The sequence below is a fragment of the Citrus sinensis genome, chromosome 2, assembly GCF_022201045.2.
Source record: "Citrus sinensis cultivar Valencia sweet orange chromosome 2, DVS_A1.0, whole genome shotgun sequence".
NCBI lineage: Eukaryota > Viridiplantae > Streptophyta > Magnoliopsida > Sapindales > Rutaceae > Citrus > Citrus sinensis.
Window position 1 is genome coordinate 19,797,040 of NC_068557.1, and position 23,311 is coordinate 19,820,350.

A 23,311-nucleotide genomic window follows, 5' to 3' on the forward strand; every position below is an offset into this window, starting at 1 on the left:
ACCCACGTGGTTCGTACCTATTGAGCCAAACCCAACTGGAAATCGTGGTCCGTGCACACACTCTCCTCTTTTGTTCTTGTCATTTTGTGACACGTGGGTCCCTTCCCACCATCTCCCACTTGGAAAAATAACAGTACAGTAACAGTATGGTCCCTATACTTTTCTTCAATATCAGTTAAAGCATGGTGTATAATTTATTTTCATACTAATCCCTGATAATTCTCAAAGTTCATATCGATATAGCACACAGTCTCTTTCAAGGGGGGAAAAAAGTGACAACCAAATACTGTAATTAATTATTTCAATAATTTAACAACGGATTTTGTAATCGCATAGATGACGAATCCTTTCTCATCTAATATAACGAATTTCCTAAGATTTATCATGTATGCCAAAGCCAAATTCTAATGTATCCTGAGTTATTATTTCGCTAAAATTTAGGGGCGGCATGCTATTATCCCGAACCACAACGTCTCTATCGTCTCTGCTCTTTTTATATCCCAAATCCCTGCTCTCTCTCAAACTCACTCCCTGCTTCTTACTCCACACATTTTTCTCTTGGCTTGCACACAAAACCAGAACACTCACACCCCCAAACCCGCTCTCTCTCTTTCCCTCTCTCCCTTTCATGCTCTGCTTCACCAAGAACCAGAGCATGGATTGTCTATTTGCTTTCTACTTTTTCTTACTTCTCTCCAGTTTCATTTTTGCAGGTAAAAACACTAACTTGCTTTCTCGCTCTGTTCATTTTTTTCCGGGAAAAAACAAAAGGAAAATGATGGAGAACGAGCGCATTGTTCAGCATTTTCCCGGGGAGAAGGGGGAAAAGAAAGAGCAACGTACGTACCCTTTTCTTCATTTTTATTTCTCATATGCTTTTGTTCTACACTTTTGCAGACGCGGGATCAATAGGAGTGAACTACGGCCGCATAGCCAACAACTTACCATCAGCATCCAAAGTCGTGCAGCTCCTCAAATCTCAAGGCATTGAACGCGTCAAAGTATTCGACACCGACGCGGCAGTCCTTAAAGCCCTATCCGGATCCGGAATCAAAGTCACCGTCGACTTACCCAACGAGCTTCTATTCTCCGCAGCCAAACGCCCCTCCTTTGCCTTCTCATGGGTCCAAAAAAACGTCGCCGCTTACCACCCCCATACTCAAATCGAAGCCATTGGCGTCGGCAATGAAGTGTTCGTCGACCCGCATAACACCACCAAGTTTCTCCTGCCCGCCATGAAAAACGTCCACGAAGCTCTTGTCAAGTACAATCTCCACTCTTCCATTAAAGTCTCGTCACCCATTGCCTTGAGCGCTTTGCAAAATTCTTACCCGTCATCAGCCGGATCTTTCCGACCCGAATTGATCGAACCCGTTTTCAAGCCCATGTTGAATTTCCTCCGCCAAACCGGTTCTTTCCTAATGGTCAATGCATACCCATTTTTCGCCTACGAGTCAAACACTGACGTCATCTCTTTAGACTACGCTTTGTTTAGGGAGAACCCCGGCGTCGTGGATGCGGGTAACGGGTTACGTTATTTCAGCCTCTTCGATGCCCAAATCGACGCCGTTTTCGCTGCCTTGTCTGCCTTGAAGTACGATGACATCAGAATGGTTGTAACGGAGACGGGATGGCCGTCTAAAGGGGATGAGAATGAGAATGGTGCAAGCGTTGAAAACGCTGCTGCGTACAACGGAAATCTCGTCCGCAGAATCTTGACTGGTGGTGGGACCCCTCTGAGACCAAAGGCTGATCTGACCGTTTATCTCTTCGCGCTTTTCAACGAGGACCAAAAACCGGGTCCCACATCGGAGAGAAATTACGGGCTTTTCTACCCCAACGAGGAAAAAGTTTACAACATTCCGTTTACGGTGGAGGGTCTGAAGAATTACCACGACCACAGGTCGCCGGTCAACCGCAGTCCAACGGTGAGGGCGCCGGTCAACGGCGGAGGGGGAGTGTCGAAGAGTACTTCGGGGAACACGTGGTGCGTGGCCAACGCCGAAGTGGGGAAAGAGAAGCTGCAGAGGGGCTTGGATTACGCTTGCGGTGAGGGAGGAGCTGACTGCCGTCCAATCCAACCGGGTGCCACATGTTACAGTCCTAACACTCTTGAGGCCCATGCTTCGTTCGCGTTTAACAGCTACTACCAGAAGCAATCTCGCGCCGGTGGCAGTTGTTATTTCGGCGGGGCGGCCTACGTTGTTACGCAGCCACCGAGTACGTGTTCCGTCTTCTATCAGTCTTAAATCTTTTTATTAAATTTTATTTTATTTGCTTTGTCTCGGCGCACAATAGTTACTTCATTCACTTGCTAACTTGCGGCCCAATGAGTCACAGGAATCGGTAAAAAAGTCAAAAAAAAAAAAAGTTACTGAATGAATTCTTTTGATGACGCGGCATCATTTAAGTCAAAGATAGTTTGCTGTGAATAAATAATAACTCATCTTTGCTAAGATCTGAGCTTGTATTGTTTTGTTGTCTTCTTTTGCAGGATATGGGGTGTGTGAATTTCCCACTGGATACTGATGATAGCTCAAGAGGCAATGCAGATGGGTTTTATTTATAATTGGTGGTTAATGAAGAGGATTAGAGAACTAATTAATTTTATTATGGTAGCTGTTTTTGGGTTTCAATGCTACATATAATTTTGGGGGAATTTCTGATGTATTTTTATGTAGTTCAGTAGTTGGTTGACATCCTCGTTTGTAATTAATTAAATTCTATTTCTATATTATATGTATGCTCCTAATTTACTTTGATCAATTAATGACAATCTTTCTCTTAGCTTTAATGTAAGTAACAACATTGACGGTTCTGATAGAAGACGGATCAGTGAGTTCATGAGAATTACCTGCAAGGAAACAGGTCATTATATAATAAATACGAGGCAAATGTTAAGTTACAATAATTGTAATATATATTTCTTGTGTAAATCACATAAATTATGGGTTTTATAATTTTACGTGGTTCACATGAGAGATATATGATACAATTATTATAATTTAGAGGCTCCTTAAATATGAGGGTCCTGCTATACGACGTCCCACATACAGTAACAGTTTTCGTGACGGGGTCGTTGCTGTGTGTGGCGTACGTAGCGCCAGCCAGCCTAAATATGAAGGCCCCTTTTTGCTTATTTAACTCCAGAAGCTTTAATAAAGCCATTAATTTCAGTTAACTTTTTTCAATAAAACGAGGCAAATTGTTGCTTGAGAGTACTGAACCTGACTAGAGAAATGCCAATTTGCCAAGCTCATGAAAAAGGAAATCAACTGCTGCTCCTGTGAGTGCAAGCATGACGACCTAAGGTGCCGTTGGATTCCACTTTTGTGTGAGTTGAAAAAAGTATGCTCACACGAACTGGTGATTATTATGTATGTTGTGATTGCTCAGTGCAGAGCATGTTCAAGTGGGAGCAAAGCTCATAAGGAAGGATATATAGTGTTGTAAGATATGAAGTCTCTCGTGCCATATGGGACATGTTAGTAAGCATGTAGCTTTATCACCAGACCTTAGACCTTATCTGTAACAAAGCTAGTGGGCGCAGTGAAAAGCAAATTGTAGGCCCTAATTATCGAGGCATAAAAAGTGACCTTGGATCCCCCATTGAATGGGTGCTTTTTGTATGAGCCGTAAAATTAGAATATGCAGCAAGTCATCAAATTTAAGGCTTGGTTTGGTTGTGCTTAAGAATCTTTAGTTAGAAATGTGCCACAACATCATGATTGCTACATGTAGAACAGTCGTGGATGAATCATCATAGCAGTGAAAATTGGGAAATTAAAAAAAAAAAAAAAAGCCCTTTCACTTAGAATAATGAGTGCAAGGGTTCGAGCCTCCATAAAAATATTTATGGGACTTATTTACAATCATTTCTCAATTATCACATAATTAAGTGGAGCCAGTCTATTTCTCACGAAATGTAAGTAGAGTGGATAGTCCTCGAATATTTGAGAGGGTTTGAAGAATTTGGGCAGCACTTCAGAGGAGTACATGCCACGATGAAGATCCCAATTGTAGAATCTGTGTGTAAATATTAATTGTAATACCTACAGTCCTATATAAACAGTATTAAAAAAAAAACAATTGTCTTGGTGAATATAATTTATAAACTGCTGTAGATATTTTCTAGTTTTATTGTGAGAGTTGCTCCCACGTGGCCATGTGCACCAACTGCTGCACTTTGTTATTTATTTCATAGCTTCACTAAATGGAAAAATATTTAACACTCGTGCTGCTCGCATACTTGATCAACTCCCGTCTATTTTACGTAGAAGTTTATATTTCGGGTGAAGTTATTTCACCGACATGATATCAAAAGATAAAATTTGGTGTGCCAACTTTCACATGTTCATTTTGATTTCTTCTGCACCTACAAATATTAAAGGGTAAAAGTTTATTTAATTTTTATATTTTAATATTAATATTTATTCAGTCTCTGTATTTTTTAAAATGTCTTAAAATATTTCTGCCGTTAAAGTATTGATACTCTTATTATTATTTTTATTTTTATTGACTTACTTTTATAATATTATTCTTTTATAATAATTTTTTTATTTGGATAATAATAAAAAGAAAATAATTAAATTACTAATTTAACCTTAAAAAAATTATATTAATTTTTAATTGTTAAAAATTATATGCAAACTAACAAGTGTGTAAATGGTGCTTGCAAAAACATTAATATAAAGTTTTTATTTTTATTTTTTAGATTAAATTAGTAATTTAATTTTTTTTTATTAATATCCAAAAAAATTATTATAAAATGGTAATATTATAAAAGTAAGTCAAGAAAAATAAAAAGTAACGGTAAGAGGATCAATACTTTAACGACATAAATATTTTAAGGTATTTTAAAAAATATAAAAATTAAATAAATATTAATTTTAAAATATAAAGACTAAATAAACTTTCGTTTAAATAACATCATGAATATTTGTAGGATTCGGCAATTTCGCCAGAGGATTGGATGACTACTTTTGAGGGGGAATGAAAAAAGAAAAGAAAAGCACGAAGCGGGTCATGATTGAGGGTATGCAAATGGTACATCACCTGATGTGTCGGGGTCACTGGCTTTCAAAATTTGGATAGAAGAATCAAAGTTGTGTAGCAGCAGAGATTCTCCTTTTCTTTGCCTCCATCGTTTAGCCATTAATTTACAGAGTGAGTGCATTCACATGCTCAATTATTGACTCCACACTACTTTCCGACTTTTATGAATGGCACTGTTGTCCACTTGTGTGATGTCTGTACTACGTTTGAAATCTTGCTCAGTAGATTTTTGGAGTTTTTGAAGTGAAGAATTATCGCGATACATTGAGGTAGATCCCACTTTGCTAACCAGTCAAAAGCTTTTTTCACCAGAACGATCCAATTAGGGATGGTCAAAAAATTTAGATCTGCCCGCATCCATAAAGATTTAAAAGATTTAGATCTGAAAAAAATTGGATACATATATTAAAAAATGCGAATCCAGAGTCTGATTTTTAATATATACATGGATTTAAATATGGATTCAAATGCACTGCCATCCGAAAAGTTGGATACCTGAATCTACAAAATTGTTTATTCAAATTATTTATTTAATTAAATTTTCACTGAAAAATATATAAGTGAAATTGAAAAAAAACCTAACCCTAAAGCTAAAAACTCACCCTAAAACTAAAAACTAGCTCCCACCACTCACCAACAGCTGCAATCGGAAACAACCCCAAATCCCTAACCGTGGAACACCGGCTGCCTCGCCCGAGTTGAAATCATGTAGTCATCGAACTGAATAGGAGTGGCAAAACGAATAAACGAATCGAATCGTAAACGAATTGGGTCAAAATTCTACTGATTCGGATTCGATTCGTTTATTAGACAAAAATTCGGTTCGATTAATTTAATTCGTTTACTAGAATTAATAAACGAATCGAATTGAATCTGGATTCGTTTATTATTCATTTATCCTATTATGAATCCATAACAAATCGAATCAAATCATGATTCATTTACAATTCATTTAGAAAAATATAATTAATAAACAAAATTAAGCAAAATAAAATATAAAAAAGCCGCAAATTTAATATCATACAACAAAATGCAAATAACCCAAACCATATTCTAGAATTAAATATACAGTCATCCAAATACTAAATTACAAATCCTTAATAATACAAATAACCTTCAATTTTTTAAAAAAAAATTAAATAAACTTAAGGACAAAAAAGTAATTTAATTAAACAAATTTTTAACGAATCGACTTGTATTCGATTCGTTTATGACCTGTTTATTAAACGAATTCTAAATGAATAAACGAATCAATATTTTCAAACCCGAATTCGATTAGTTTATTAGCGAATCGAATCAAATTCACCCATTTATTAAACGAATCAATTTTTTCAAATCCAAACCCATTTAATTCGCATTGAATCGAATCGAATAAATAAACTCTAACCCATATTAGCACCCCTAGAACTAAATATGATGTTGATAGGAAGAATGGCTGTAAAATCATGTCTTTCCAAGATATGTCATCAAGAGGGAGGAGGAAAAGATTCCATGATCACAATGAACTGTGTAAAGGTTTGCTTATTTATGATGTGATTAATAATACTAGTAGAAGAATTGAAAAAAAATTGAACATGGCTATGGCTAGCTTTTGCTACAGTAACAGGTTATGAGTTTCTTTTGTTGTTGGTGCTAATTTTTGTGAATAAGATTGTTTCTATTCATAAGGGGGACCTTTTTGCCTAATGTTATTCAAGCTTGAATCAGTGACAATATCAACAATTCCGTGATTTTTGTTTTGATTTTTTTTTAATAAAAGAAAAGACTTGAACTTATGTTATTAATAATTGGAGTTTACATAAAGTGAAAAAGTTGTGTGCAAAATGTAGGATTAGCTTGTAAAAGGTGGGTATTTAAATTTAGGTGGCGGAACTTATATGATGGTATTTAAATTTACAGTGATATTGATGGTTTCCCTTTCTATTTTGGGTTTATTCATCCTCTATATAGGGACAATTGTCAATTTTGGATTTAATATCAATGTCACTTGGGTAATTTTTAGGGACCTCCTATGAGGTTTGGCGTATTAATACTTAGAAAGAATGTATTCACGTAAGTACAAGCACCTCCTATGTTGTTAGTATTTAGTTAGTTTGACTGTTAGTAGACTGTTGAAATTACAAAAATACCCTTCTTGCCAAAATAATAAATCACGAAATAAGGCTTTAAGAATCGATAGGTAATAAAATTAGTACTAGAATCATAAAACCTAAAAAATGACCAATTTACCCATTTATGTGATTTCATTGATATTGTTTATTATTAAAAAAATATGGATAAAATAAATTAAAACTGTCATTATTATCGTTGTAACTAAACGGTAATATTTTGAGTAGTAGCAACAACTATAAAAGGCTTTGGCAAGTCAGCAAATCACTATAGCAGAATTTCATCTTCATCTTCTTCTTAAGGTTTTAAATCATCATCCATTCAACTCTTCAACAGAAGCACTCATTATCATCATCATCAACAGAAGCATTCATTCAACTCATCAACAAAAGCATTCAACATAATCAAGATCAAACACTATCTCAACCATATGGATTCTCAAAGCTCAAACACATCCAACCAATCAAATATGCAACCAGTTTATGAGCCAGCTTGGAGGAACTTTGTTAATGGGAGGTTGATTAAGTTTTCAAACCGAATCTGTAGATGTCGTATGAGAGCTGAAGTGATGATATCCGAATCGGATGAGAATCATCACAAGCTTTATTATAGATGCTCGAACAAACAACATGCGAATACTTCAAATGGTGGGTTTCAGAAAGGGATGATTTCAACAAGGGAGTCGTGTTTGAGGGGAATTTAGGTGCAATAGTGGATTGTGATACCCTGAATGCTATTGAATCAAATGTGAAAGAAATGAAGACTATTATGAAGAAGCTGCAAAAGTCAGGATTTGGTGAAGATGATGATATACCTAAACCTAGCTATGTTTGTGCTTAATTTAATAATGCTTAAGAATTAATATGCCTAAACTATCTCTAGAACAAATTACGTTTTTCATAAACTAAGGTTTTATATTTATAAGGCAGATGATTTTATCAAAATTGATATTTTAAAGTTGTATAGACCGTATTGAAAAGATTTAAGTTTTTGAAATTTGTAAGTGTTATTTTTAAAATTCTGGAAATAGACGTATTTGAAAACATTTTTAAATGAATTGAGCCATAGTATAATTTCAAAAAGTTTTTTGGGGCTAAATACTATTTCATAAAACAGTTACTCAATTCCAAAAGTTAGCGGCTAGCCGATTTATTAAGCGGCTAATCGATTGTGTTCAGAATTTGGAACTTTCATTCTAGAGAGTTAGCGGCTAGTCGGATCTTTAAAGCGGCTAACCAACTGTGTTCATATTTTAGAACTTTCATTCCAGAGAGTTAACGGCTAGCCGACTCTTTCAAGCAGCTAACCGACTGTTTAATATTGTGCACTGTAAAATTTATTGTTTTTTATTTCATTAAGGCATTAGTTTAAATTATTATGTGGTTTTATTTGCTTAAGTTTTAAAAACACAATTCATCCCTCTCTTGGGTTACTTACCTAGAATTTCAAAACTGACAATATCAAGCACAACAAACACATACAACAGATCTCACTTTGTCATACCAAGCATAAACAGAGCAAATTTTGTTGTTTGATGTGACAGTCTCAAGCATAGCAAATACACACAAAAACTGTCAATTCGTTATTAGGAACTAAGTAATGAAATGTTCAATAAACTAAAATTAATAAAGAACTAAGTAATGATACTAGATAAACATTATATGTGGCTATATAAATTATAAATCCGTATGCATTCCAGCAACAATAAAAGTGTCACATGTCATTAATGGCTGAATTCATATAAGTCAATACAAATACGAGCAACCAATATTTAAACTTGTAGTGGCAAGTCAGCAATTATAGTATTAACATGACAGGACTAAAACAAACAAAGCATACATGGCCTCATCAATAGTGTGTTCATGAATATACCACACAACTACAAAATGTACAAAAACTCAAACCTATATCTATGGCTTAGTGACAAAATGATAATATGGCAATTTCTTCATATCAAAGCTTATAGTTGAAGTTGGTGTATCAGCTAATCCCTCAAAATAATTTATTAGAAGGGATTAGCTTGGCACCTAATATATTCACTTCATAACTATAAAAATGGTGTTTCTAATGCTTCTGGATACTTTAATTTGGCAGTGCTCATTCTTAAGTAAGTTGTCCTTAATAATAAAAAAAATCAGATGTAATATATTATTTGAAATTACAGCATGAGAGTAAAACAAATTGTTGGTGTATTTAAACTTGTGTATATAAATTAATTTAAAAAGTAAACGAGACACGAAATGCTTACCATTTTCATGAACATTATTTTGAGTGTTCATGACAACATTAGCTGCTGCAACATCTCAATTTTTAGAGATAGATGTCTCTCCTTGATCCTACATATAAACAATTAGATTATATATTAGTTCTTCATCAAAACACCATAAGATTGAAGAAAACAATGTAAAAATTATAACATAAGCAACTAATTAAGACCTAATAGAATTTCTTCTTCATAATTTTTTTATGTTTTCCACCTTTGATAATAGATATGCAACTCCTTACATTAATGCCCTACACATCACAGCTGGAACATCTTACACTTGAGCTCCTCTTAAATGGTCACTACTACAAAACATGAAAAAGATGACATGTAATACGTGACTAGTGTACTATTAGCTATCATATATTAGTTGAGATGACTTTTATTTATTTTGAAAGTTATCTATTATAAAATTATTTTTACTTATGATATCCAAATGACTCACAACTAAATAATAAATCATCTCTAATTAAATAAAAAGTGAATCTTATTTTTAAAAAATTTCATTTATTTTTCATGTATAAAAACTCAACTTTCGCTTTTATTTCCTTTGTCTCCAATGAAACACCAACTCTCTCTCTCTCTCTCTCTCTCTCTCTCTCTCTCTCACTCTCCTTGCCTCCATTTCTCTGAAATTTCACAATCTTCATCTCTAAAATTCCCTTTCCCCCACAACATCTTCTTATCTTCTACTTCCAAGTTGTAAACCCTTAATTTCACCCATTATTTATACAGCCCAAAATAGCAAACCCTGACTATTCACACATGGTTGAAGCGAAGACAAAGAAGAAATCTTAAAGCTCTATACCAAAAATTTTGAGGAGAAGATTATAAAGCTTGGACCACAACACTATCAAACAAAATATTGAAGTATTCGACCACCTTTAATCTTGGATTTTAAAAGTTTTGGTCTCCACACAAAGGTACTTTCTCTTTTTTGTTTAATCATACTTGTGAAAGAAAATGATAGATTGTTTGATCGTGGATGGTCTACATGTGCTGTTTTTTTTTTCTTTGTCTAATTTATTCATGTTTGAGTAGCAGATATTAACAGTATGGATGAACAGTAAAGTTATCTTTAGGGATTAGATTTTATGAAGGAGTTTGTGATGTCTATAATTACATATTTTAAAGAAGGTACAAATACCAAACTATTTTAGCATATGCTCAACACTAAATTAATACAAATGCTCACCACCGGAGCAATCCATTTGTTGTGCTTTTGTGCTTGGTCTCTGACATTTCATGTCCATCAAGATTATTCGATCTATTGTGCTATGTGCTTAATAAATTGATATTTTGTTAATATTATTCAGTTAGGATAATAATTTCACTTTTTCTCAAATTAGGACATAGGTAATCAAATTGGATCCCATGTTGCTTGGCCTAAATAATTTTTCATCTTGAATGATGTGAGGTACATATCTATAATTATTGTTTGTCTTTGATATGTCATAAATTAATAATAATAATATTTTTTATTATTCTAGTTATATAAAGTAATCCATTAAGAATGTGTAGGAATACAAAGTTCCAACAAGAATAGATGTTGTTTGCAAGTATGCTCGCGAGTGTTGACTAAAGCATTATTGATTGAAATTTATCCTGGGATCTTTGATAATGAACAAGCTTAATTATATTTATCAATTGACGACATCGTACAATTCTATAGCATGGAAAAAATTGGGGTCACAACAATAACTTGTTACATGAAGTACTTAAATTACTTATTTTCTTAGCAAGCATAATTAGTTATAATTTTTATGTATGCAGTGTAGTAATTATAACTTGTTTTCCCAAGGCATCTTTGCTAGGTCTTGCAGGATCCTTACTTGGACCATATTTATAAATTTGGTAATCCTTCAACCTTTTGTCATGAAACTAGAGATAGTGATGAGACTAGAGCTCGTGTAATGTATCAAGAATGGAAATACTTGATCCAGAACAAATTATAATATTTCCTGACAATACCGGGTTTGTTATTTTATTGGTCGTATATAGCATTTGGAGTTTATTTTCTTTTTCTTTTATAGAAAATGCAAGACTAATATTTATCATTATATATAGAAAACATTGGATGTTGATTGTTGTGGATACACACATATTCATAGTATATTGATTCACTTTGTCATGAACCGCACATTGATTTGAAGAATTTTGTATCACTATAAATTATTGTCAATTATAATGCATGTAGAAAAACATGACTAAATGTGTATATCTAATTATATCTTAAGTGCTTTCAAGATTTTTGTGGCAAAAATGACAAATACGAATCAAAAATCCTTTGTTGGGAAGAGGGTTAAGGTACATGAAACTATACATATATATTTTCAGTTTAAATTTCTTTACATATGCACATGACATTAATTAATTCAAAATTCTTGTGCAGTGTCCTTAACAAACTACAGATGTTGAATGTGGATATTATGCGATTAGGTTTATGAAGGAAATTATTGAAAACCAAGATGATTCAATAAAAAACAAGGTAGTCATTTACTTATCCTTTTAAAGTTTATAGATTTCATAACGTTGATGCATGTATTAATATTGACTATTTTGTGTACGATATATAGTTTGTTGGATGAGACATCTATACCCAAAAGGATATTGATGAAGTAAGAATGGAGTGGACAAAGTACATATGGCAGAATAATTTTCGCTAAATTTTGTAGCACGACTTTGAGAGCTTAGTAAATGAATAGTATTATTTTTTTTTATTCATATCTTTGTTATTGTCTTTGTTTCGAATAGAACATTAAAATGATTTGTGAAATTATTTCAATTATTTCGATAATGTAATCAAGGAAGGTTCGTCAAAAGGGCCCACTCTCCAACTCTCTCTGGCTTTGGCATGATTATTGAAGTAGTCAATAGGATGGCCGCATTGTGTTGTTCCTCTGAAGAATGTAATATTTTTCTTTTAGGAAAAAGAGTTATGGATATCTAGTTCCTTTAATTTGGAAATTGTAATATTGTTTTAGTATTGTTTGTAACGTACTAGATTTATATATGATTAATGCAATTGCTTGGTGAATTTTTATTTTTACACTACACGCTTTCAAAAAAAATAAATTTATTACACTATAGGTAAACATAAATAATAATAATAATAATAATAATAATAATAATAATAATGACAACCATTTCATATCTTTAGTAATTTATTCATATTAGGGTGACTACTATTGTTGACGTCCATTACTTAAAGGTAGTCATTTATACTTGAAGAAAAGATAGTTATTTTACAATACTAAATGATTGTTTTTTTTTTAGAAATGAGTCATTTATAATACTTTTAGATGACTCTCTTTACGTGTCATCTTTTGTATCTCGTTTTAGATGACTACTACAAAGATGACTAATTTTATTTTGTCATCATAAAGTTAATTTAAACGTCATTTATGTCCTTTTTTGTAGTAGTGTTGTCTTTCACCATCCTCTCTTTTTCTTTTAGTTTGGGGTCTACCAGCAGCTCTAGTCACAATTAGTAGCAGTAAGTTATCATGCAAGAGTAATGGATGTTTGCTTTCATCTGACACTAGATGTAACTGGTATTGATAGGTCATCATGAATGCATTTTTTTTTCAATAGAGGATGGATATATTCATTCACATTATACCTCATTGCATCAATTCAGCACATAGCATGCTTGCAAGGCAAGCCTTAAACAGCCCACTCCCCACAATCATAATGCTTACTGCCTAGATCTACAACACACATCTTAGAGACATCTTCTATAACTTCAAATGATATGTTATGTCCACATATTACAGATAATGCTCTAGATTCAACCCCTGCATCCATTACTCTCCTCCTAACAAGTAAGGGAGGTTCATCATACCAAGTGTTGCCTAGCTCATGTCTCTTATACATAAGAATCATAATCTTTCTCTTAATCTCCTTCAACATTCTTACTATTGGCATGCCTCTAAAGCTACTTATCCAATTATTGAAGGACTCGGCCATACTGTTTGTGACATGTGAGCACTTAATTTGAGTAGGGAAGTAATGTTTGGCCCAACATGTCACAGGAATTTGTAACAACCACCTATAAGCAGCAGGGTTGATGCTATCAATTTCAGCCATGTGATTGTTGGACTCTATTTGGTTTCACTTCTACATGCTGCCCAAAATTATTTTCTAAGCAAGATTCCTGAAATTTCATCTTAAAATTTGCATATATTTATGCCTACAATAGTACCTTCGCATAGCTCTAGGAAAAACCTTATTAAGTGCATTCAATATACATTTTTGTCTATCATTCATGAAGCACAAACCCGCATAATCATTACAGCCTATATGATCATATAGTTTCTCCATAAAATAAACCCAAGACTTAGTGTTTTCAGTTTCAACCACACACATGGCCAGACCCCCTTGTATAGAACATTTAAGTGACAACAATCTACACCTATGAATTACTACAACCTTAAAAAAAAACCTCTTCCTACATGCATCAAAGAATGCAAAAAAAAAAAATATATTCAAAGTGAGGATTCACCCCACCACCAAGCCAATCTTTTTCTAATGATACTGTCGAATCAGGATTTAAGGCTAAGATTGCATGCATGTACCTGAATAGTTTTGTGAAACTAGCCTTGTGGTCTTGACCAAGCAGCTCCAAGGCTTTGTTCTTTGATTTGTACAGCCTCTTATTACAGTATTCTATCTTGTAATTTTTGAACAATTCTGACCCCAGCATATCAATAGGGAGTTGTGTGTTGCTTCTGAACAAATGTAGGAATGTGGCTGCAATCCATGTTGAATTTGCTTCATAGTTCTCATTGTTTAATTCATAAGTATGTTCAGGCATATGACTCTTAATTTGAAAATGTTTCTTATTCCAATTTGGACTCGTATGTATTCTCCAAATGCATCCTGAAGCTGAACACTTTAATGTAACCATACTTTTCTCATTTTTCACCGTTTTTAGTTTGAAATCATTCTTTATTGCGAAGACTTTGACAACATTTCGGAATTTGTCAACAATCTTGAACAATTGTCTAATCATAAGCTCAATGTTGTCACCATCAAGGGTAAACTCAAAACCACTTAAATTTGACTCATATCTGCAGGTAGCAGGTTGAACATAGAGAGATTTTCTCAAATTAAATTCTCGATCCTTTAAATTTTACAGATTTTGATTTAATGTTAACTATATCAAGGGGGAACAACCAATAAAAAGAGATTTGAAGCAAACGGGACTTTGGATGTCTTAGAACTCATACACACGGACATTAATGGGTCATTCCCTATAGCTGCTTGGAATGGTCAACAATATTTTATGACGTTTATAAACGATTTTTCTAGATATGACTATATATATATCCTTCATGAAAAGTTACAATCCTTGGATATATTCAAAAATTTTAAGGCAAACGTTGAGAACCAACTCAGCTAAGAATCAAAAGCATTAGATTTGACTGTGGTGGTGAATACTATGGCAGATTTAATTGTTCAGGTGAACAATGTTCAAGACTGTTTGTTAAGTTCCTAGAGGAATGCGGTATCGTCACATGGTACACAATGCCTATGAATGGCATTGCTAAAAGACGATACATGACGCTTAAGGACATGATAAAAAGTATGATTTGTCATTCTATCTTACCCAAATCACATTGTGAATAATCACTTAAGACTGCAACATATATCCTGAATAGGGTTTCAATTAAAGCGACTACCAAAATCTTTTATAAGCTTTGGACGACCAAAAACCTAGTTTAGAACACTTGCATGTTTGGGGATGTCCAATTGAGTATGGCCTTATAAGCTTAATGAAAAGAAATTTGACTTAAAGGCGGTGAGTTGTTATTTTATTAGATACTTTGAAAGATCTATAGGTATAAATTTTATGATCTCATGACCAAGTCAATTTTTGAGTTAGGAAATGCTTAGTTCTTTAATGATATCGAGTTTCCGGGGGGGGGGGGGGGGACACGGCTAGGGACTTTGTCTTTAAAGAGGAATATGTTGATGTTCTTACATGTGTTATTGGCATTGATCAAGTTCTCATTCCTGATATTGTTCAAGACACAATAAATCAAGACACAATTGAAGAACCCCCTATCAAAGAAATGAGAAGTGCAATGTCAAATAACTACATTGTATTTCTACAAGAACAAGAGGTAGACATTAAAGTGATGGAAGATGATCTGATCAATTTTTGTCAAGTCATGAAAAGTTTTAACTCTCATGAGTAGATTGATGTCAATGAGGAGATGAAGTTCATGAAGAACAATGACATATAGGATCTTATCTCATTGCTAAAAGGTGCGAAACTTATTGGTTGCAATTAGATTTTTCAGAACAAAAGGTATTCGAAAGGCAATGTGGAGAGGTATAAGACTCATCTTGTCGGAAAATATTTTATACAAAAAGAAGGCATCGACTATAAAGAGACTTTCTCTTTAATATCTTTGAAAGAATCTTTTAGGATTCTAATGGTATTAATAGCACATTTCAATTTAGAGTTATATCATATGGATGTGAACATAGTGTTTTTTTAATAGTGACACTGATGAGACAATCTAAATGGTGCAGCTAGAAAACTTTGTCAGGAAAAAACTAAAAAAATATGGTTTGTAAACTTAACAAATTCATCTATAGGCTCAAGTAAGCATCTCGATAGTGGTATTTCAAGTTTCATTAAGTGATCATCTTATTTGGTTTTGAGATGAATTTAGTTGATGATTTCATATACCATAAGTTTTGTGAAAGCAAGTATATTTTTCTAGTTTTATATGTCGATGACATTTTACTTGCCAACAACGATATGGGCTTATTGCACGACACCAAGAGATTCCATCTAAGAACTTTGAGATGAAAGATTTTGGTGACACCTCTTTTGTATGAGGCATACAGATATATTGGATTGCTCCTACGGTATTCTTAAATTATCATAAAAGAGCTATATCAAAACAGTTCTCAAGAGATATATCATTCAAGATTGCAAACTAGGTGATACCCTTATTGCTGAAGGAGAAAAGTTTAATCTCACTCAGTGTCCTAAAAGTGATTTTGAGGGAAAAAAAATGCCAAAGATTCCTTATGCGCCAGCAGTAGGAGTATACTTAAATTGTACGCGTCTGGGTATTGCGTGTGTTATTGGAATGTTGGGAAAATATGTAATTAATATATAAGTAAACTATTAGAAAGCAACTAAATGTGTCATGCGGTATTTACAAAGAGCAAAATACTTCATGCTCACATATCGAAGGTCGTATCAGCTAAAGATTGTTAGGTTAGTGCTTCGATTTTGTTGGATATCAGGATAATATGAAATCCATTTCGAGTTACATATATCTGCTAGTTGGGAGTGTTGTCTCTTGGAAGAGTGCTAAACAATCACTTATAGCCTCTTCTACGATGGCAATAGAGTTCGTAGCGTGTTATGAGACATTCAATCATAGAATATAGCTACGAAATTTTGTCATAAGGTTACGTATAGTAGATTGTGTTAATAGATCACTCAAGTTATTTTATGACAATAAGTCAGCAGTGTTGTATTTGAATAACAACAAGAGTTCGACGAAGTCAAAGTATATAGATTATAAGTTCCTAGTTGTTCAAAAAAGAGTTCAGGGTGGACAGCTGTTTATAGAGCACATCTGCACAACTCCATGATCGCGATCCACTTACTAAGGGATTGCCACCAAAGATGGTTCATGAGCATACGGTTCGTATGGGTGTCACATCATTAAAGGATATTTAGTTTTAGTGGGAGTTTGTGATTTTAGATGTTCTATGTTATAGACATTTTCAATTACTTCAGTTTATGGATATTTCAGATTATTTTCTGCATAGATAAAGTTTAGGTTTGTTCACACTCTAATTTTAGTATGGTTTGATCTCACTAAGATTTAAAGTGGACTAGTTGGAAATATGTATATTATGATCATATTGCATAAAATTTTCATGCTACACAGCCACATCATGATCCATGTCATTCAGTTGTAGTGGCATAATGACCATTGATAGGTCGAGTTACGATAATTGTAATGAAGGTCGCTTTGATCTTATGTTGGTATGATTAATACACCCGATTGGTTATAGATACATTTCGATAATGACAGTAAGATTGAGCTTATACGATTATTTTTACAAAACATAATTCTAAGGTTATACATATAGCTCAAGTAGGAGATTATTAGACTTTTAATCCAACATTAGGCTTATATGTGAATAATTATATGTTGTGAACTATCATATAAGGATGTACCCAATTAAAAGTGATCTCTATTAAGGTTTTCGATAATTTGGGATTTAATATCTCTAATAGGGTGTGGGCCTTTAATCTGTAGAGATCTAAAGGTAATTTCTATTTCTATGATGAGCTGAAATAGGAATAGCAAAAGATAATAGGAAAAGTTGTCTATATGAATGGTCACAATTTTCTGACATTTCATTATTAAAGAGAGAGCACATAAAAAATTAAAAGATTTTGTAGGAGAACATATAGATTTAGAAGGTCAACCACACGACTACAAAAAGCAATTAACTATTATGAATTCATATACAGTTTCGCATATTTTGTTATTGATTTTTCGTGATACAATATGAATGCTCCTGTATTATAAATGATAGTTTTTTACTAAAAATTTTATTATTCTAACAGTATCCTGACAAAAAATTTAAGTTATAAAATGATACTTAAAATAGGTCTAGGTATTTTTAAATAACTTGTGACATATGGTGGACGGTCCCACCAAGTGTGTACAAGAAACAAGGTAATTCCATTTGTTACAGAAGAAGCTCATATCAAAATGGCACCTTTCTCTTAATGTTCTTCTTATCAAGACCAATTGAAAATAGTCTAGTTTGTTACGTCGATTTAGGATAAAAAAAAGAGTTGAACTATTGGCACTCCTTCATTAATCTTATAAAACCCATATTTCATTAAAATTACATTTAAAGATATATACAAATAAAATTAACCCCACTTATATCTCTTTAATTTTATTTTCTTCTTTTTAAAAAATTTCTTTAATTTATTTTGCTAGCACATGAATGATTTTTTTTTTTTTTTGGCTCTATCTCTCTTCTCTTTTTCATTATAGATGAACAATTTTTCATGGCAATGCAACCCCCACTCCCACAGCTGGATTCATAGATTGACTGGAGAAAAACATCTACTTGTAATTGCATTTAGACTTTTGGGAAACGTTTCGATTGCTAATGCCCGCAAGCAATTTATATAATAATTTATTCTCATTTCATAGGTACCATATCTGTGTCCTTGATAATGTTATCATAGACACACATATTCATTATTTATATGACAGATAAATAGAAAAAAAAATTACAAATGAAAAAGATGATTATTTAGGGAAAAAAGGGGTATTTTCGACATTATGTGGAGTATAATTAGAAAAGGAGTTTAAAGAGAATTTTGGAGGGGTGCCAATAGTTGGACTCAAAAAAAAAATTAAAGTTAGCTTGCGTCTATTTATACATGCATGGGAATTAGGGGTGGGCAAATTCGGTTTGGATCAGTTTGGGACATATTCTCAAACCGATCCAAACTAATCGGTTTGAAATATTTTCAAACCGATATCAACCTAAAATTTTTTCAAACCGAACCGATCCAAACCGACTGGATCGGTTTGGATCCGGTTTGAACTTATTAGCTAAAATTTTATTTATTTTTATATTATTTTACCTAAATTATTTGTTATTTTTTTGTGTCCGTAATCCAAATTGATACATCTTTTATATTATTTATATCTACTTTGATATCTACATAATAATTCAAAGATACATCCATACAAGTTTACAGCATAATACGTCATAATAAATAAGTTCTTAACCTGTTCATTCAAAACAAACTCACAAAATTAAAATAAACTTGAACAACATTTGACAATTAAAATATTGTGTATCTTGTCCGTCAAAATTTATGGCCCAATTACTTTTGATTTGTCAAAATCTGCATAAAATGATAAATATAATTAGTTAGATTGCTTAACTTAGAATATAATGTAATTATATAATATTTTTGGATTGGATCGGTTTGAATCGGTTTGGAAGGATTCCAAACCGAAATCCAAACCGAGTGATGTCAGTTTGCAATCCAACAAACGGAAACTAATTTTTTTACTAATGAAACTGATCCAAACCGATCCAAATGGTCGTTTTGAATCGGTTCGGTTAAAATATGCCCACCCCTACATGGGATCGTTCTTAAATGGGATCGTTCTTAAATCCAAGCGATAAGTATCAATTGGACCCCATAACTGATGTAGGTAGGCCAGAGGTTGACAATTAATGGGCATTTTGTGGGCTGGGCCTTTTACGCTGTTGGAGTCGGAAGCTGGTCCATTTCTCGAACGGGGCGAATCCCTCATCGTCAATTGTATGTATTACAGAGTAATGAAATTGACTTTTAGACAAAAAATCACCAGATCCAACGGTTGCAATTGTATCGTTCACATACAAAGAATCGTTACAAATGATGAGTTGACTCTCCGAGTCTCTGTTGTTCGGTTTCAAACAACCACGCGCCAAAAGAGCAGGTGAGGACGTTAACCAGATCAAGCGGGAATTAATCACATCTCAACGAACTTATTGACTCGGTCAACGAAATTAACGACTCCTTCGTCTCTTCTAACAAAGGGTAAGAGATTCTCATGGCTTTAATTACAAATCACTCATCTAAAACCACCAACTTAGCTTTTTTGTTGTAATTAAACATTCTTGCTTGCTCACCTTTAAGATAATCAAAACATTCTTACTCTAGCTCTAAAATTTTTCCTGGGAAAAAAAAAAATCCCCTCCATTTTCAATCAAAAGAAGAAAAATAAAAAATAAAACCCACAGAAAGGTGAAAGTAAAAATGCCAAGCAAGCTAAAGAAGGCAATTGGGGCAGTGAAAGATCAAACGAGCATTAGCCTTGCAAAAGTTTCAAACGCCAATGCATCAAACGTTGAGGTTCTAATCCTTAAGGCCACGAGACACGACGAAGCACCTCTTGATGAACGGTACGTGGATGAAATTCTTCAATTGATTGCATCTAGCAAAGTGTATGCGGTGGCTTGTGCACAAGTTATTTCCAAAAGAATTGGCAAGACGAGGAATTGGATTGTTGCACTCAAGTCCCTTATGCTTGTTCTTAGAATTTTTCAAGATGGGGATCCTTATTTTCCTAGGGAAGTTGCTCATGCTATGAAAAGGGGTCAAAAGTTTCTAAATCTTTCAAATTTTAGAGATGATTCGAACTCGAGCCCATGGGATTACACCGCGTTTGTGAGGACTTTTGCTTTGTATCTTGACGAACGTTTAGATTGTTTCATTACAGGGAAACTTCACAAAAGATTCTCAAATCGGGGGAGAAGAAATGGAAGAATAGAGCGAAGTTATGCACCCGTTTGTGAAATGAAACCTATAATGCTGCTTGATAGAATATCAAATTGGCAAAGATTGCTAGACAGAGCAATTGGTTCAAAACCAACAGGTGCAGCCAAGAACAACAGTTTGGTTCAAGTCTCTCTGTACGCTATTGTGCAAGAAAGTTTTGATCTTTACAGGGATATTTCGGATGCATTGGCGCTTTTGTTGGATAGCTTCTTTCATCTACAATATCATAACTGTGTTAGTGCTTTCCAGGCTTGCGTGAAGGCCTCAAAGCAATTTGAAGAGCTCTCTTCATTTTATGACTTGTGTAAAGGCACTGGCGTTGGAAGAACTTCTGAATACCCAAGTGTGCAGAAGGTATCGGAAGAGCTTATAGAAACGTTACAAGAGTTCTTGAAAGATCAAGCTTCATTCCCAGCAGCTAATGGGAGATCGGCATTGATGCTCCCCGCGACACCGATAAAGGATCCTGGTTCAAGCTCTGATCGTGGTGAAACTTGGGATTATTCATCAGAGCAAATAGAGAGAGAATCTGAACATGGTTCGCAATGTGCATCGTTGGATGATCTTATGAGCGGAGGAACGAGCCCTAGTCCCTCGATAGAACAACTTGTGAACATGACAGATGGAGGAACATCCCTTAGTCCTAGCCACTCTGCTGAAAATTTTCCAAATTCAGAGCAGTCCAAACCTTCGGAAGTAAATGACAATAATTTCACAGCACAAAGTGTATCAAACAAGTCTTTTCCGATTGAACAATCAGTAAAAGACACGACTTTAGATATCTTGGTTACCGAAGGAGAGCAAGAACATGGACGGCTAAAAAAAGAGCAAAATTTAGCCTTTGAATCAAGCAATGGAGCAAGAAATGATTGGGAGCTTGTGCTTGCTGAAACTGCTACAAAGCCAGCCGAAGTTTTACCAGCTGCACCAGTTGAGCACAATTTTGTCGAAAAAGATTCTATGCTGGAAAGAAAATACAATCCATTTTTACAAGATGCAGTTGGTCTATCTTCTTCCCTTGCCATAGTCCCAGCCACCAATGCATTTTCAGTGGCTCCAACATTTAGCGCGCAGAATCCCAGCCAGGGTGGAACGACGTTTGAGAATAAAGATGATCCGTTTGGGCCGTGCCTTGATATTTCAGCGGACAAGCATGTGGCTGCTGAGTCTGTAGATCAAAATCTGCTGTGGCAAGAACAACAGTTGTGGTTGCAGAACCAAAACAAGATTATAGCTAAGCATAAGGCTTGATGTTTGAAACACAGTATACAATTTTGTAAATGGCATGATTATTCATACTTAAAGAGCGTTTGGGACAGCTGCGCTGCTACAGTGCAGCTGCTCCCCATGCTTTAATTTAAGGGAATATCCCCTTAAATAAAGCCCACAGCGTAGCTGACCTAAACGGACCCTTATTTAACAAAGTAATTTTCCAACAAGGCTTTACATCAACAACTTTAAACACTTATACAACACTTATACACTTGCTGAGTGATTCCCGTTCACAATAACTATGCTTTAAAAGTCCGAATTTACTTGGAATCACACCCAGGGATGGCAATATGGATAGATATTATCCATCCAAGTGCAAGTTCATAATTATTCATGATAAATATATCCACATTTATATTTAATTTTAAATATTGAATACGGATATAAATTTTATCCTCATGAATATGGATGTCCACGAACATTAAATTTTATGTTTTTAAATTCAAAAATAATATAATAAATTAATAAATTTGTATTTTTAAACTAATTAATAATATATTACATTACGAAATTATTATTCACTTTTATTTATATTTACTAAATCATTAATTTTAAAAGCTAATGAAAATTATTTTTGAATATAACTATAATAATAGAACAAATATCGCCGAAGTTACTGCTCCGCCGCGGGCGATGGAAAAAGTGAACAAATGAAGACAAATCCAACACCATCAAACTCGGAATTTCATGATTTGCACAATGGTATTGAATTCACTGGCAAAGAATAATATGGTGGCGGCAAAAATACCACCCAAAACGATGACAACAACTAAACGTCATCGCCTAACGGTGATGCGGTGAGAAGCGCCGCCACCTTATTTATATTCAGCAGCCTCCGCCAAGTTTGACGGAGGCGGTGGTGAATCTCATTGATTCGCCATTAGTCGGCGATAGCATGTTGCCACCACTTTTTGGGCAACATTTGCCCTGCCATCAGTTTCTTTTTGCCAAAAAAAAATTAGTACGACTAAGTAGATCGTGAAATTTCGAGTCTAACGATACCAGACTCGTCATTATTTGGAACAGTGACGCCGGCGTTCAGTTTTTTAAAGAGAAAAAACGAGTTATTTTTTTTGGTAATATATTTTTTAAAATTAAATTATTCTTCTATAATTTTGTTGGGAAGATATATTTAAGAATAAATGTGTTTATTTAAAATATTTTTGTAATTGTTTATTTTTTAATCTAAAATTATAAAAAATAAATTAAATATTAAGTGTCTATCTAATATCCGTATCCATTCAATATCTAATTAA

General features: G+C 33.9%; 2 protein-coding genes and 1 long non-coding RNA gene across 5 annotated transcripts; all 3 read left to right on the top strand.

Moving 5' to 3' along the window:
* Nucleotides 1-513: 513 nt before the first annotated feature.
* LOC102614404 (glucan endo-1,3-beta-glucosidase 12) lies at nucleotides 514-2,794 on the top strand. The gene is made up of 3 exons (XM_006469549.4): nucleotides 514-713; nucleotides 898-2,220; nucleotides 2,495-2,794. The coding sequence occupies exons 1-3, from the start codon at nucleotides 629-631 to the stop codon at nucleotides 2,527-2,529; spliced, it is 1,443 nt and encodes a 480-aa protein (XP_006469612.2). The 5' UTR covers nucleotides 514-628; the 3' UTR covers nucleotides 2,530-2,794.
* A 7,167-nt stretch (nucleotides 2,795-9,961) lies between these two features.
* Nucleotides 9,962-12,464, top strand: LOC102614118 (uncharacterized). Of its 3 annotated transcripts, XR_001507251.3 has the most exons (4): nucleotides 9,962-10,350; nucleotides 10,777-11,734; nucleotides 11,820-11,915; nucleotides 12,004-12,464. It is a non-coding gene; the product is annotated as an uncharacterized LOC102614118 (long non-coding RNA). The 3 variants fall into 3 exon arrangements; XR_008052590.1 differs by having other exon boundaries at nucleotides 10,777-11,915; XR_008052591.1 differs by having other exon boundaries at nucleotides 11,229-11,915.
* A 7,507-nt stretch (nucleotides 12,465-19,971) lies between these two features.
* LOC102608571 (clathrin coat assembly protein AP180) lies at nucleotides 19,972-22,293 on the top strand. The gene has a single exon (XM_006469693.3). It carries the CDS (start codon nucleotides 20,262-20,264, stop codon nucleotides 22,032-22,034), a length of 1,773 nt encoding a protein of 590 aa, XP_006469756.1. The 5' UTR covers nucleotides 19,972-20,261; the 3' UTR covers nucleotides 22,035-22,293.
* The last annotated feature ends 1,018 nt before the right edge of the window (nucleotides 22,294-23,311 follow it).